This window comes from Sapajus apella, unplaced genomic scaffold (assembly GCF_009761245.1).
Source record: "Sapajus apella isolate SASKATOON/1434 unplaced genomic scaffold, GSC_monkey_1.0 scaffold14, whole genome shotgun sequence".
Classification (NCBI taxonomy): Eukaryota; Metazoa; Chordata; class Mammalia; order Primates; family Cebidae; genus Sapajus; species Sapajus apella.
This window is the reverse complement of record NW_022436954.1, coordinates 29061829-29078298: the sequence shown is the minus strand read 5'-3', so window position 1 is coordinate 29078298 and position 16470 is coordinate 29061829. Positions and strand designations below refer to the sequence as shown.

Below are 16470 nucleotides of genomic sequence, written 5' to 3'. Positions count from 1 at the left end.
AACCCAGCTACTTGGGAGCTCGAGGCAGGAGAATCACTTGAAACCAGGAGAAAGAGGTAGTAGTGAGCCAAGAGCATGCCACTGCACTCCACCCTGGCCAACAAAGTGAGACCATGTCTCAAAAAAAAAAAAAAAGAATTGGAATTGGAGGGGGACACAGGTTGGCCTGTAACAGGCTGGAGGAAGATCCTGCAAGTCCTAGAAGATGTGCTGGGTAAGCAGCCTGGTCCCAAACCTCCCTTCTGTCCTCTCCCATCCCCTCTCTCACTCCCTGTCCCAAACAAGCAGCAGATGGGCTGCTGCCTAAAATACTAAGGACTGCACAGCCCTGCTGGATGAAGCCTGCTCGAGAACTCTTCTAAACTGCAGAACAGCACATTTCTTTCCCCCCGCTGCAGAGCCATTGGTGTGCAGAAATGATTTTACCTGCTAAGAAAGCAAGCAAAACAGCCAACCCACCAAGGTTTATGCCCAAGAGGGAAACAGTGCTAACCCAGCAACACATTTTTGGAGCCACTGGCTTATGTAACATTTACAAAATCACATTTCCTCCGGGTGTTTTTTAATGTAGAGCTATTCCTCCTTTCTATAAACTTTAAGGTTTACATGAAGCGATAACACATCCACCCTTCGCCACAGGTGGTCCTTAACCTCTTGGGTCATCCTTTCCTCATCTACCCGTGTCTTGCCCTGCCTCTATTTTGGTGACATAACCTTAATCAAAAGCTCCATGCTGGGTCATGTTTTCAGGACTCTCCTCATATTTAGTTCTCTGCCCACTCACTTATGAACCCCTTATTTGTTATTGCTGTTTGTGTTCAGAATAAACAGCGGCTTCCATCGCTGTGTTTAGGGCCAGCTGGATCAGCTGGTTAGGGCTTGGGAGGGGCTGGAACTAGGTCTCAGGGTGATCATCCTGCCTTCTCTTTGATTCACAGCCACCTTCTGAACCCCTAGGTAGTCACCAACCAAACTACCCCATAATTTACCAAAAGGGTAGTGGATGGGGACCTAAGAGATCCATCCAGCCTTTAATCCTGGACATGCATCACAGGCTTTCTGTCTTCTGCTCATTTCTAACAGCCAAGAGGATTTGAAGCCATCTCTCTTCTGTAGTTTGTATTACAAAAGCCTGACATGTTTTCATCTGTTTTCCAACTAAACTTATATTAAATAGATTTTTGCAAACTGTACATACTTCTCCTGTCTCAGAGGGTAGGTTCCTTCTTGATGGAAAATCATTGGCTTAAGGTGACTCCTGAAGTCTGTCTTTACAGAGAACCCAGGGGCTACCTGCCACTCAGGGGTCCTGCAGTGAGGTTTGTATATATGAGGCAGGATAGAAATGTGCAGATTCAATATTGCCACCAGACAGAGGGGAGAGCTGATTTCAGGCTTATCCGTCTGCCTTTATTTCACCCGCCAGAGGCCAAATATCCCAGACCCAGCAAAGGAAGAATTTCTTCTGGTCTCAGCTCTGCCATTTTCTTCTTTTTTTCTTTCTTTCTTTTTTTTTTTTTTTTTTTTTTTTGACAGGGTTTTTCTCTTTTTTTCCAGGCTGGAGTGCAATGGTGCCATCTCGGCTCACTGCAACCTCCGCCTCCTGGGTACCGGCAATTCTCCTGCCTCAGCCTCCTGGGTAACTGGGATTACAGGCATGCGCCACCATGCCCAGCTAATTTTTCTGTATTGTTAGTAGAGACGGGGTTTCACCATGTTGACCAGGATGGTCTTGATCTCTTGACCTCGTGATCCACCCACCTCAGCCTCCCAAAGTGCTGGGATTACAGGCGTGAGCCACCGCGCCCGGCAGCTCTGCCATTTTCTAACCTAGCGTGTCCTTGAGCAAGCCACTCGGGCCACGTGGACTTCACATTCTCCTTTTGTAGGAGGAGGGAGAAGTATTAGCTGAGTATTAAGATTCTTTCAGTGCTAAATATGTAGGATCCAACCACATAAGACAATTTAGCCTGAGTACAGAAGTCTGAACCTGGCCCCAGTGTGATGGTGAATAAAGAATGAGTAAGAGAACGGTAATGCGAAAGTCATTGAATCTTCTGGACAAAGCTCCTTTGAACCCAGCTGGGGATGTGTCCGACTCCTCTAAACTGTCAGTGGTGGCCAAGGCTGGGGGGCCAGGGCCCTGGCTGATGTGCTAGGGAGCTGTTGTCTTCCTGGTCATCTGTGCCAGATCTGACCTTCTGTGGTTCTGTGGTTTCTGTGTCTCTGTGAGATAGAGGGGTACACACCCCTTTCTGCCGCCTTCCCGGTGAACAGAGAGGGTTCGGGAGCCTGAGCCTGCCACATTTTTCAGTGGAAGGGGGAGGAGCCATGTCCTGAGACCCCTTTCCATGCTTTGCAGGTGTTTTCTTCCTTTGGTAAGGATGTGTTTAGCAAAGAAGGGGCACATTGTAGCAATAGCAGCTACCTTTTATTGGCATTTCCTTGAGGGCCTTATGATAGCACCAGGCTAGAAGGATTTTTTATTGAATTATCTTTTCTTAGCAGTGACACAATCAGTAGTAGATCATGATTCCTGTGTTTTCAGATGAGGAACTGAGGCATAGAGAAACTCAGCAACTTGCCTGAGGACACTCAGAAAGGGGAAGCCAGGATGCAAACTCAGGGCCCTGTCTCCTCCCCAGCTGCCCCCTAAGAAAGACACATTCCCTTTGTAAAGACTGGCGATGAAGTTGTGGAGATTGTCCAGTTGATCCCCTGTAACTCCGTGGGAGGTTCCCACAGCCTCTGGTACTTCTCTGGAGGCTTTTTTTTTTTTTTAACAAAAAATTTTTATTTGTTGGGTATGTTGGCTCACACCTGTAATCTCAGCACTTTGGGAGGCTGAGATGGAAGGATTGCTTAAGCCCAGGAGTTTGAGACCAGTCTGGGCAACATAGCAAGATCTGATCCCTACCCAAAAAAAAAAAAAAAAAAAAATAGCCGATGTGGTGGTTCATGCCTGTAGTCCTGGCTACTTGAAGGCTGAGACTGGAGGATTGCTTGAGCCCAGGAGGTCGAGGCTGCAGTGAGCCATGATCCTGCCACTGCATTCCAGCCTGGGCAACAGAGAGAGACCCTGTCTCAAAAGAAAAGAGAAAACAATTTTATTGTAAAATATACCTAACATAAAAGTTACCATTTTGAACATTTTTAAGTGTACAATTTAGTGGCATCAGGTATACCCACAATATTGTACAACTGCCAATGCTATTTCCAGAACGTCCCCTGGAGGCTTTTGACTGTTCCCTTTATTTGATGTCTGTCTTTGAAGCATCACTGAGATTCCCATAAAATAATCCCCAATGATACCTCTTGACTGTCCTGTGTCCCCTCTGTTACTCTTGGCCAGTGGTCAGGAGAGGACAACTTAGAAGTTATTTGATCTGTCATTTTGCTAGAGGGGTTATCTATGAACCAGCAAGTACATGGGCTTTTCTGTCTGGGGCGAAGAGGTGGGCCAGCCCTTCCTTGGCCTGATAACTGTGTCATGAGGGATTCCAGGGGGTCCTCTGGGACCTGACGCAGTGGGAATAACACAAATCTTTGTTTTATGAATTTGCAGGAATTTGGCTGATGCATGAGCTGGGAGTGTCTCACAAGGGCCCTAGAGAGAGAGAGCTGCTCTATACTCTCCAGGGGGATTATTTGGCATTTATGGCTTCAAAGAAGTAATTTCAGAGACTTAGCTGTGGGTTTTCTTGCTTGCTTGATATATTTAAACATCATTCTCTGTATCTATTGTTGCCAGTGATCTGGGCTTGTCTGGAATGCGATCATTAGCGTTGGCTGCTGGTAGGCCCTTGTTGTACTGGATGCTGTAACTACAACACGTTCTTCACCTCCAAGCTATTTCCATATCCTGGTAAATGGATGGTATCAATGATCCTTGGATAGAATCTGGTAGAAGAAACTATGTTAAATGAAAAGTCTCATAATTCCAGCCCTTGCGAGTTTTGGTCTCTTTAAGAAAATGAGATTTGCTTTTAGCATTTTTACTTTTAAGCATGACTGTGTTTGAAGAAAGCCTTTGTGTGTTTAGGATGAAGTATGTTTCCCAAGAGATGTGGAACAAGGACTGGACTTTGGGGGCAGACAGAAAAAGGGAGTTGCCCTCATAGTAAGTGAACACAGCAGTCCTAGAACATCCCTAGTGGCCATGAAAACCCTCCTCCTTGCACCCACCATGGCTGCAGCTGTCATTCATGACTTACCTGTTGACTACGGTGTAGATGGGACCTACCGGGGGAGAAAGGATGGGGAAGAAGGGTGCTCCCTTTATCTTCCTCTCAGCAGGCGCTGTTCTAAGCTTCTTTGCATATCCTGTCTCATTTAAACCCTAGAGCTCATTGGGCTTATGTGGGCTGTGATGTGTACTTTCTCATTGCCTTGTTATAGAAAAGGACTTGGACTCAGAGAGGGCCAGTGGCTTGCCTGATGTCCTGAAACTGATCAGTGCCATAAGAGACAGCCCCCTCTTTCCATTCAACTGTCCTTTTCTTGAATGAGAGAGCATCTGAGGGGCCTGGGTAGCTTTGGGGTGGTCACTCAAAGGACCCCATAGAGGAGGCAGAGATGAGGGCACTGAACAGGGTAGTCCACTCAGATATAAAGGATCGAGTTGCAGACGGAGCTCAGATTCCTCAGCAAGGCTGTTGAGAAGGCAAAATAAAACAGGAATAGCCCTGAGCCAGACTTTGAGTGGAAACCAGCAAAAATACTCATTACCCACACCTGCAGCTCTGCCATATTCCCATGTGGACTTTTAGTAACACTGATCATCATCTTAAGTGACGTTTGGGTTAAACACAACAGTATTAACAATGCCACAGCTTATAGAGGAACAGGGCCCAGGTTCTGGAGTTATACAGTCTGGCTTGGGTTTGGACCCTGACTCTGCTGGTTATTAGCTGTGTGAACTCAGACAGTCACTTAATCTTTTCAACATCTATAACATGTGGATAATGATTGTCATGGGGCTGTCACGAAGATGAAGTGAGGTAAGGATGGCAAAGTCCTAACATGAGGTAGGTCACAGTGGCCCTTGGTGGCCTGTGCAGGGTCAGTGGTGCTTGTGCTTACTGAATCGGCAGGCAGCCCCCCTTCTGAGCCTCTCCTCTGCCTTCTGCATCCACAGTGCTGCAGGGCGTGGACAATTCGCTGGTGGGACTGCACAACCAGAGCTTCGCCCGGGTCATGGAGCAGCGCCTGGCCCAGCTCTTCATGATGTCCCAGCAGCAAGGCCGGCGGTTTAAACGGGCCACCACCCTGGGAAGCTACACTGTGCAGGTGGGTGTATGTAGAGCCACTGGGGTTTTCTAATAACTAGGGGTGGAGAGGAGGGAATGTGCTTCCTGAGACTAAATAAGTCAATGTGCACAGAGGAGCATCCATGCTGCAAACTGAGTAGGCTTTTTTATCAAATGCTGCTCTTAGGTTTTGAGAATTGATGGTCATAACCATCAAAAACATGAAGGAGGGTGAGAGTTAGCTGCTCCTCAGACATTGTCACTAACTGGGTTATAACAAAAGGAAATTTCAGTACAAAATCTACACTCAGGCAATATTTTTGAAACAAAAAGTTCTTGGTAAGCAGGGACATCATCAGCTGATTCAGCAAGCTCAATGAAATCCCAGGTCTCTGTCCTTTTGGACTTGTTCACCTTCATCCCTCTGAATGGCAGATGCACCATTATTCCAGAGACAGGATTCTGTTACCTGTATGTAGTCAGTTTCAATAAACAGACCCTTCCAAGCTTATAGTGGACACCTGGTCATATAGAGATTTAGGCTGGAGGAATGCAGCAGACACTAGTTGTGTCCATCCCACATCCCCTTACCGTTTCTGTGCATGCCAGTTGGAGTTCCAACAGGCAGCCTCTAAATCTTTTTCAGAGGGCTGCTTTTGAGATGCCAAAACCTGCTTTGCCCATGCCGTGCTGGCTGAAGGTGCCTGGGAATTACCAGTGATAGGGATGTATAAATACCCCATCTCTCTCACTTCTTGGCTAGGAAAATTCTGAAATGTATGTTTTAGATCATTTTCAGAACTTTCCCACAGAATTAAACTTTAGTCATCCACTGCATGACTGGCTTAATAACACACCCCTTGTAGGCTCCTTCCCATTCCTGTGTTACCTCCTCAGCCTCCTGCCAGTTCCTTGCACCTCTCAGATAAACTGGAAACACTCAGCTCTTCTCAGGGTCTGCTTCTGAGGGAACCCAGTCAAGGCAGTAGCTATCCCCAGGAGGAGAGATTCTAAACCTATCTAGATACTTTAGCCAGTTCCTGTGAGAGTGGGGGCCTCTCTGGCATATTCTAGCCAGTCTGCCTATCTTGACTTGCACTGTCACCACTGAGAACTCATGTCCAACATGTGTTGTGCTAATTAACAAAGCTCTGTTGAGCATGATGTAAAATTAGAGAAGCCCTCCTGGTAGCTGCCTCTGGAGTTGGAACTTCCTAACTGGAATCTAGCAGACTACCCCAGGCATGTGAACCCCTGATTGATGATGGATCACATCTAGGGTGTAACTGAACCATAGCACACATGCCTAGTATCACACTGTCTGTGAGTAAGCATTTTAAAGGAAATTGCAGCCACTAGCATAGTCTGGGTACAAATCTGGTCCCCAGGCAATCTTGAAAGTATAGACAACCCATCTTAATGAACACACTTCCCTGCATGAGTCATCATCATGCCCCTGACGGAGACCCCGGGTCCCTCCATTCACACTTGGTGAATTTGGCCCTTTGTCCTATTGGATGTTGCTTTGGTTCTAAAAGTCTTTGGGTCTGGGATGACTGTATCATGAGATAAAGTGATGGTTAAATTTGCATGTCAGGTTTGTGATTTCTCCTTCGTAGGTTCCATGTGAGCTCTATAATTTCCACTCTTCCAAATGACAAGAAGAAAGCACTGGTGCTCAGATAACTGGGAACTGGGATTTGCATCAGCCAAAGGGGGAGAAGGGGCCGCTCTACAACCCTGGTGTTATTTGTAAACCCAAGAACCCTAACACATTTTGCATGCCAAAGGGCTCAGAGAGGTGTTCTTTCATTTCTTCTAAGAGCGCAGTGCACTTGGCCCCTTTAGCTGCCTGGAAAGTCTGAATGAAGCAGGTGGGGTTTTATTTCTGCAAATCCCTAATTTACAGAGGCTGTAGATCACCTTGTAAGATATCCTTAAACCAATCTTGGCAAGAAGAATTTGCTATTAAGTTGAAGTTGGGAGCAGCTATTAGATGTTGAATGGTCATTCACCTTCTACTGGATTGTACTAACACTTTCCGCACCTCCTTTCCCACTAGGAAAAGGAATAACATGCCCAAGTTTCCCCCCAAAATTCACTCTGCGTGGCTTACAATATCGTTCTACCCTGAGGCCTTTCTTCTGGGCTTAGATCATTTTAAAAGATGAGCTACCTTCATGAATATGGAGATTTAACTGTCTAGAATCTAAAGATATTTCTCTAGTTGACATATTTGAAAAACTGAGGCCTAAGAGGAAACATATGACCACGAAAAATTTTTAAATATTTGACTTACTTTGTAACCAAAGTAAGGCAAGTTTAAACTACCGCAAGATACAGTTTTCACCTACCAAAGATTAGTAAAATGCTGCAATCCAGTGTTGATGAGGATGCAGTGAAAAGGGCGCTTTCAAACAGAGCAATTGGGTACGACTTTTCTGGAGGGAAAGTTAGGAATTTAGACCAGAACGTTTTAAATGATCACAAACTGACTCCTAGAAATTTATCTCAAGTACATTCAAATAAATTTTTTTTTTGCTGAATAATATTCTCTTGTATGAATATACTACAGCGTGTCCATTCCATTGATGTACGCCTGGGCTTTTCCAGTTTGTAGCTATTAAACAAGGCTGCTGTGAACGTTCTTCCACAAGTCCTTTGGTGGCCACATGCTTTCACTCATCTTAGGTATATAGGCTGAAATTGCTGGTTCACAGGGTTGGTGTACATTAGCTCTATAGGAAACTGCCAGACCTTTCTCCAAAGTGGTTGCACCATTTGCACTCTCACCAAACAGACAGGTGTTCCAGTTGTTTCACTTCCTCATCAACACTTGGTGTTGTCAGTTCTTTAGCCATTCTGGTGGCTATAGAGTGGTCTCTTGTGGTTTCAATTTGAATTTCCCCATTGAGCATTTTTTATGTGTTTATTGGCTATTCAGACTTCTTCCTTTGTGAAGTGTCTGATCAGATCTTTTGTCCATTTTCTGTTGGGTTGTAGTAATATCTACTTTCTAATTGTTACGTATAGCATACCTACAAAACAGTATAAGAAAGACAGGCCGAGGCGAGCAGATCACGAGGTCAAGAGATCGAGATCATCCTGGCCAACATGGTGAAACCCTGTCTCTACTAAAAAATACAAAAATTAGCCTGTAGTCCCAGCTACTCGGGAGGCTGAGGCAGGAGAATTGCTTGAACCCAAAAGGCAGGGATTGCAGTGAGTCGAGGTTGTGCCACTGCACTCCAGCCTGGCGACAGAACAAGACTCTGACTAAAAAAAAAAAAAAAAAAAAAGAAAGACAGAGTTTAAATGATGCTAGTTAAAATAATCCACAACGCAATGGGTAAGAACATTATCCTTACCTTATCCCAAAACCATTTATGTGTTTTCTCTGATTGTACTCCCTTCCCTCCCTTCAGAGTTGAGAGTGAATCCAAATTTTGTATTAAATCATTCCTGTATTTTTTTGTATAGATTTTACCATCCACGCATGTATTATAGTTTTGCTTAATTTTGAACTTTATATTTTGTGATTTGTTCCTTTTGCTCAACATCAGGCTGTTGTATTCATCCACAGTGATACAAATAGCCATAGTTCATTCATTTTTACCACTACACTATAGTATTTCATCGTGTGAATATGCAGTAGCTCTTATCCAATCTATTATTAACAACTTTTGAATTTTTAGTCTTTTTACTATTATAAACAATGTTTCTATCAACATTTTTGTAATATCTTTTAATATCCTGTGAAACTCATAATCTGTAAAATAAAGGAAAATACTGTAATATTTATGATTTGTCAATTATAACAGCAAAAAGTTGATAACCTAAATATTTAATAATCAAGGATATTAGTTCAATTTGCCAGGCATACATATGGTAGAATGCTATGTAGGTAGTAAAACTTACGTTTTAGTATTTATTATTATCAGCTGTTAATTACAGTAGTTAAAAAATTAGGAACAATCTAAATGTTTAATATAAAGGATTCTTTTTTTTTTGAGATGGAGTCTCACTCTGTTGCCCGGGCTGGAGTGCAGTGGCATGATCTTGGCTCATTGCAACCTCTGCCTCCTGGGTTCAAGCAATTCTCTGTCAGCCTCCCGAGCAGCTGAGATTACAGGTACCTGCCACCATGCCTGGCTAATTTTTTGTATTTTTAGTAGAGACGAGGTTTCACCATCTTGGCCAGGCTGATCTTGAACTCCTGACCTCATGATCCACCTGCCTTGGCCTCCCAAAGTGCTGGATTACAGGCATGAGCTACCACACCTGGCCAATAAAGGATTCTTTAAATAAGTTTATGAGCTATGCATGAGAATGTCATGTAAAAATAAACGTTTATGCTTTTGTTATATTTAAGGTCCTTTAAAAATGCAAGTAAAAATTGCAAGATATTGTATCTAGACTATGATAAATAATTTTGTAAACTGATAAGGAAAAGGTTTGTGTGGGAAAAAACAAAGAATGGAAGGAAATACTCTACAATGGCAACAGTAATTAGCTTGTGATAGAAGGATTACAGATTGTTTTTACTTTATTTCTTGATGCTTTTACATATTTTAAGGTTTTCCTATAGGGAATATGTATACCTTTTAGAGTTAAAAAAAAAAAGCACAGCCAGTATTTTAGAAAAAGAACATTGGGTTTCTAAGAAGTGCTTTTATCAGAGATCTTTTGAATTGCAGATGTCTAAGTTAATTTTTCCCCCTCTCTGGCAATTACAGATATTTGAAATTAACAGTCTTGATTGAGAATAACCTAACATGCCCTGAATTAAATACAGAGGCCTATTTTCAAATGAGGCCAGAGTTCTGTGGATGCTGGGAGACATCACTATCCTGTGTTTTCTTCTCCAACTGCAAACTGTTCTTTCCAGATGTTCATATTTTTCGAACCCTTTTTTCTCCTCCCAGTTTCCTGCTCCAGCGAGAGCAGGCTTCTTGAGAGACTGGACATAGGGAGGTATGCAGAGGTTGGTGCCTAACCACAGAAGACTTCAGCAGTCGTGAGAGGAACATCTGCTGATCACCTGGGTGATTGCAGGGTCGATACAAGATGTCCTGTAAACACCCGGCCTCTCTTTTTCTGAAAGATGGTGAAGATGCAGCGTGTGCCAGGCCCGAAGGACCCGGCGGAGCTGACTTACTACACCCTGTACAATGGGAAGCCTTTGCTGGGGACCGCAGCTGCCAAGATCCTGAGCACCATTGACTCCCAAAGGATGGCCTTGACCCTGCATCATGTTGTCCTTCTGCAAGCTGACCGTAAGGGGATGGTCTTTTTCTTCAGTCTTTTTAATGCCATTAAATGTTTCCTGAGAATCAAAATGATTCCCCAAACTTATGGTGATGGTCTCAGAGCTAAACATATTTGCATTCTGGAAGGCTCGTAAATCAATCAGCTTTGTTTCTGTGTTGTTTGATGCGATAAGGGATACGTTTTGGATATTGGAAGTATGATAATGATACTGCTTTTCCCCCGAGTCCTACCTACCCTTCCTCTTTAGCATAATCTAGTGAACAGCTTATGAAAATCACAACTGAGATTATTTTTGTATGCCAGAGGATTTAGAGATCATTTGATTCAACAAACATTTATAGAGTTCTACATGAAGTCGCTTAGTGCTAGCGGATGTGTGGAAGTGGGCGAGACTTGGCGGCTGCCCTTAAGGATCAGGGAGAGTTAACGCAGGTGCAATGGCACGGAACACAGAAAAGTGCTGCAAGAAGGCAGTGTGTGATGCGGGGTCAGCAGAGGGAGGGTTTGCTTCAAAGGGGCACCTGGAAAGGGTGAGCAGAAGAAGGATGTTAAGAATAATAGCCGGCTCGTGGAATGCCTTCCCCTGTGGCAGCTGCTATGCTGGTTACTTCACCTAGATTTTCTCACTTTCTATTCTCATTGGGGCAGTGTTTACTCAGACCTAAACCATAGGAAAGGAAACCAAGGTTCAGAAAAATGAAATAACCTGCCTGGTATCACAGAACAAGTGCTTAGGTAGCCAGGATAGGAATCTGTCTGACTTTGAACCTGTGTTCTTACCTATGTGCCACTCAAAGATTTCCGCAGAGGGAGAAGAAGGGGTGCGTATTCCAGAATGAGAGAGCGGCATGAGCAAATGAATGGAGGTGAAAAGTACCAGGTACACTTGAAAAATGAGTTCAGATTGCCTGGGGTGTCGACACCATGGAGGAGTTAATGGAATTGGAAAGGTGTATTGATCGGGAGACTAAGGCCTTGAATGACAGCGAAGGAGATAGTACACACTCAGATCAGCAGTGGGGTGCTGTTGAAGATTTCTGAACTAAGGAGTAATATCATTGGAACTGCCCATTTTTAGGAAGCTTAACTAGGTCAGCAGTGTCTAGGATGGGAGGAGACAGGATGTGGCAGGACCCATGAGAAGGCTCTATGGTGTCCCGGGCATTGGGAATCCAAACAAAAGCTATAAAGAAAGTGGGAGAAGGGGAGAGGGTATGAGGGTGAGAGATTGGGTGATAGAAATGTTAGTATTTGGCATCATACTGAGCATGGGAGGCAGGAAAGGTCATCTCCCGTGGGTTTGCTTTCCTAGCTGATATCCTTGCTCCCCAAGTTCCTGACACCTGGCTCACGGTCTTCCTCTCCTGCTCAGCTCTTGCCTTCATCCAGTTTACTTTTGCTTCCAGGGTGATAATCCAGACCTTGTATTGTCTTGCTCAGCCAGCACATCCTCACAGACACTACTTTGTCTAGGAATGACAGTGGTCACTCTCTGCAATCTTGTTTTTCAAAATGACACTTTTAACCGAGATTCTCTTCCTTTGCACCTCTCCCCTTCCCTCCCTGTGGGCTCCGTCCTCACTTGCTCAACAGCTTGCTTCATCTGTTTTGCCACATCCTCTTATGTGGATTCCAGAGTGTTCTGTTCTCAGCTCTTTCTCCTTCTCTCCAGGTGGGGAATAAATAGTAGAGGAAAGGAGTGAAAACCACTTCCGGTTCCCAGGCGAGAGCTGAAAGTGCTAAAAGTGGACACTCGGAGAAGTGAATGGATTGGGGATATTTCAGGGGACAGAGCCAATGGCGCAAGATAATGATTCTGTGTGTAGCAGGGGAAGGCGGCGAGGCTCAGAGGAATCAAGGGTGACTCCTAGGTGCTGGCGTGAGCTTTGGTTGTGGTGCCGTTTGTTGAGATACGTAAGTGCAGGTGGAAAAGGAAAAGTGGGGTTGGAATGGAAACGGGGAGATGGAACTGAAAGTTTCGCTGTAGACATCTTAGGTGTGAGATGTCTACTAGACACCCACGTGGATCTTGGAAGACATAAACTCAGGAGCCATCAACATGTAGGCGACATTTAGAGCTAAGGAAATAGGTGAGAATAACCAGGTGGGTTTAGCTAGAGAGAAAAGGGAGAAACTGAGCCCCGGGGAATTCTTATGTGGGAAGAGCAAGAGCGAGCAAAGGATACTGACCAGGAGCAGCCGGTGAGATGGGAGGAGAGCATGGGGTTCAGAAAGCAAGCAAGGACAGCAGATCTCATGGGAAGAAGGGAGGGCACTACTGTGTTGATTTATATTCCTGAGAGGCAGAGCGTGATAGGGTAGAGATAAAGGGGACTGGAGGTTGTGACCTTAGCAGGAGTGGTTTTGCAATCAGAGGGGCTGAGAGGAAGAACAAGGTGGGGAAGTAGTGAGAGCAAAGGGAGGAAATCGGGACCATTGTTGGAGTGGCTCTGTGGTATCCCAGTCATTGAGAACCCGAACAAAAGCTAGAAAGCTAGAATTGGCGTGTGCTTGAATATTGAAGGATGCTATAATGGAGAGGGAGCAGCTGACAACGCAGCAGAGAGAGGCAGGAATGGTAGGTGCACGCTCTGTAAATGAATGAGGCAGTGGGACCTAGTGCACAGGTGGAGGGGTCTGCAGGGACAGCCGATCCTTTGTAATGAGGGGAAAGTGGAGTACAGGGGACACATGGTATAGAAACTTGCAGACGCTGTCTCCGATTGTTTCTGCTCTCTTGGGCATAGTGAAGTGAAGTTGGCAGCTGAGATCAAGGTGTGGAGGGTGGATTTGAGCCGGGGTGTGGTAATCCACACAGAATGGGAGAGCAAACTGCCCAGGAAGCGCTGAAGACTGGCAGGCAGGGCTCTGCTTCTCCTTGGCCCTCTCGGCTGTGTCTACACCCCTTCTCTTTCTTTCAATCCCAGTTCCCCCCCCACTTCCTCGCTGTAGTCACCTCAGGGCCCCAAGAGGCCCCATCACTCCCTGGAGATTTTTGCACCTGGCTCAGACTTCCTTTCTAACACTTCTTCTGTTCCCGCCATCTGCAACTTTGGCCTGCCATTTCTGTGACAGTTCTGTGACAGTCACTCTCTGTACTCTTATTCTCAAAATGATGTTTTTAGCCAAGATTCTCTTCTTTCACTCCTCAAGGCTACCCCAGGCCTTGAGGTACTTGGGACGGGCATGAGAAGGAGAGCTGGCTTCATGGAGAGCACAGGTGAATGGAGTGTTGGGAGAACCTGTTGAGGCTAAGGGACTTTGCTGGTGGCAGTTGGGAAGCAGTGGATGGGGTCAGGGGCCAGGACATGAGAGAGCCATCCTATCAGATTAGACTCATGGGGCGTTTTGGGAGTGAGAGTCTGGGAGGTGAAGGATGGCCTGGAGGCTCAGCTGTCACTCAAAGAGCCGAGATCCAAACCCTGTTCTGCCAGTCTCCAAGGCTGCCACCTCTGACCCTTCTAACCTCACTCCTTTGTGTCCTTCAAATCCACTCAGTCCTCTCAGTTCCTTCCACAGTCACTCACAAATCCATTTCCTTTTCTCCATCCCATCATTCTCTCCCACCATGGCAGTAGCTTCCCAAATGACTCACTCTCCCGTTAATGTGCCTTCCACACTGTAATTAGCGTCATTGTAATAAAACATGGATTCTGATCTTACATTGACTCCACTTTAAAAAAAAATACTTGCTGGCCCCCTGTCATTAACAGAATAAAATCCAAACTCCTGTCTTCACAGCAGGTGCACTCAGCAAGTGTTCAGGAATCTTCATGGCCTGGTCCTAGGCTGCGTTTCCAGCTATGTGGCCTGCATTTCTCTCCTTCATATCTCAGGCCACGCAGGGGGTTTCATCCTGCAGGTTCCCTCTTCCTTGAAGCCTTCCCTGGCCCCCAAGGCACAGCCCTTCGTCTCCCTTAGTTCCAGGAGCTCCCATTGCCTGCCTCACATTGGGCTGTAACAGTTGTTTTCTGTCTCTCTCCCTCATGAGCTCTTTAAAAGCGGGTACTGCATCTCACTCATCTTGGAAGATCTAGCTTCTGTTCCTTTCTGGTTCGATTCTTGTGAAGGCAAAGGAGCCGCCCTTCACCAGATGCCTCTGCTAGGTGCCAAGAGAGGCATGTAATTAGGAGACACCATAGCAGTCGAGAGAAAAGCCTTTGATATGAGGTAATCCAGGCCCAGGCCCTGCTCTTCCATTTTCTAGTTACGGAACTTGGGGTCAGGTTAATTAGCCTCTCTGACCATCATTTTCCCCATCTGTAAAATGGTAATGTAAAAAACACCTCCCTAATAGAGCTACCTAGGAGATTAAAAGAGAAAATTATTGCCTAGAAAGGGCTTGGTGCAGTCCTGGGGCACCTGTTAAACACACAGTAAGTGGCAGCTGAATCTCTCCTTTATCGGTGATGTTGGAGGACTTTAGGAGAGGAATGAAGAGGAAAGGAGATTTGAAGGTTGAGAACCCATATGATACAGAGAAGAGGGTGCAACTGATGGAGATGGAAAGGGGACTGGCGAGGAGAGGCATTGTAGAAGGCAGAAGGTAACTGATTGAGCTGTGCTGAGTTTAAGGGGATAATTACACATATCACGGGGATGCCAGTGGGATATTGTAGGGTGTTGCTGGGATTCCGATGGAGTGCTGATAGGATATTGGGGGTGCTGATGGCATATCAGGGGTGCCAATAGGATAGATATCCTATGGAGGTTAGGAAAGATGTTGGGAATTCAAGCCTAGACCTCCGGAGAGAGATTTAAGGTAATACTATAGACTGAGAATTCTGTGGATAGAGATTAGAATTAAAATCCTGGGGAAATGTGAATGCTTGGGGAAGGAACATAGCTAGCGGATGAAGAGGAAAGCAAGATGACGTCCTCTGGGACATGTGTCCGCCCCGGAGCAGATGAGGATGAAGATAACGCCAGTGAAGAAGAGGGCAGAGATCTTTAAAATCCCATTTTCTCCCATTAGTTTCAAAATCAGCCTACAATGTTCATCTGAGGTCAGGACTTTGAATAGAGAGTCACAGTGTTGAATACTTTGTCTCTCTGAAGGGAGAGTGTCTGCATTCTGTGCCTTCCAGAGCCTTCTAAATGACTAATTCTAGAGCCAAGACTGGAGCATGCAGTGCCCATGTGACTCACCTCATCACCTCTGGGTGTCAAGGCAGCATTTGACTTCACGGAAGCAGCTGGAGGTTTTCATCTGGTCCATTTGCAGGGTCTGGAGTGAGAGACACTTCAGAGCTGTTATCCAGCTGACAGAATAGGGAAAATTCTCCCCAAGGAGAAGCATACCAGAGCAGAAAGTGGTTTGCTTTATGTGACCACCAGACATTTATCTCAAAACATGCTACTTGGTTGGGCACAGTGGCTCACACTTATAATCCCAGCACTTTGGGAGGCTGAGATGGGTGGATCACCTGAGGTCAGGAGTTTGAGACCAGCCTGGATAACATGGAGAAACCCCATCTCTACTAAAAATAAAAAAATTTAGCTGGGCATGGTGGTGGGTGCCTGTAATCCCAGATACATGGGAGAGTGAGTCACAAGAATGGCTTGAACCTGGGAGGTAGAGGGAGGTTGCAGTGAGCTGAGATCGTGCCATTACTCCAGCCTTGGGGACAGAGGGAGACTCTGTCTAAAAAAAAAAAAAAAAAAAAAAGCCACTTAAAGGAATAGACTGACCCTCTGGTGAAGAGGACTCATGCTCATTCACTTTTTTAACAGATATTGAGCACCTATTATGTACCAGGCACTGCTCTGGGCACTGGAGATACAGCAGTGAATGAAGTGGACAAAAATGCCTGCCCTCATAGAGCTTATGTTGTAGGGTGGGCAGATCAAGGAAACTAAATAAATAAATAAGTAATATGTCGACGCTAATTAGTCTATGGAGAAAAGTTGGGCAGGAAAGGGCTAAGGCATGTTGAGAAGTTAATGACTG

The 16470-nt window shown here is 45.4% G+C and overlaps 1 protein-coding gene across 5 annotated transcripts in view; it reads left to right on the top strand.

Moving 5' to 3' along the window:
* KIAA1549L (KIAA1549 like) overlaps positions 1-16470 on the top strand; it is a 286237-nt gene that overhangs the window by 181793 nt on the left and 87974 nt on the right. For all 5 annotated transcript variants that reach the window (XM_032283624.1, XM_032283623.1, XM_032283622.1 and 2 more), the window contains 2 exons: positions 5138-5289; positions 10354-10525. In XM_032283624.1, coding sequence (XP_032139515.1) covers positions 5138-5289; positions 10354-10525 — 324 coding nt within the window. The remainder of the gene's footprint in view (positions 1-5137; positions 5290-10353; positions 10526-16470) is intronic.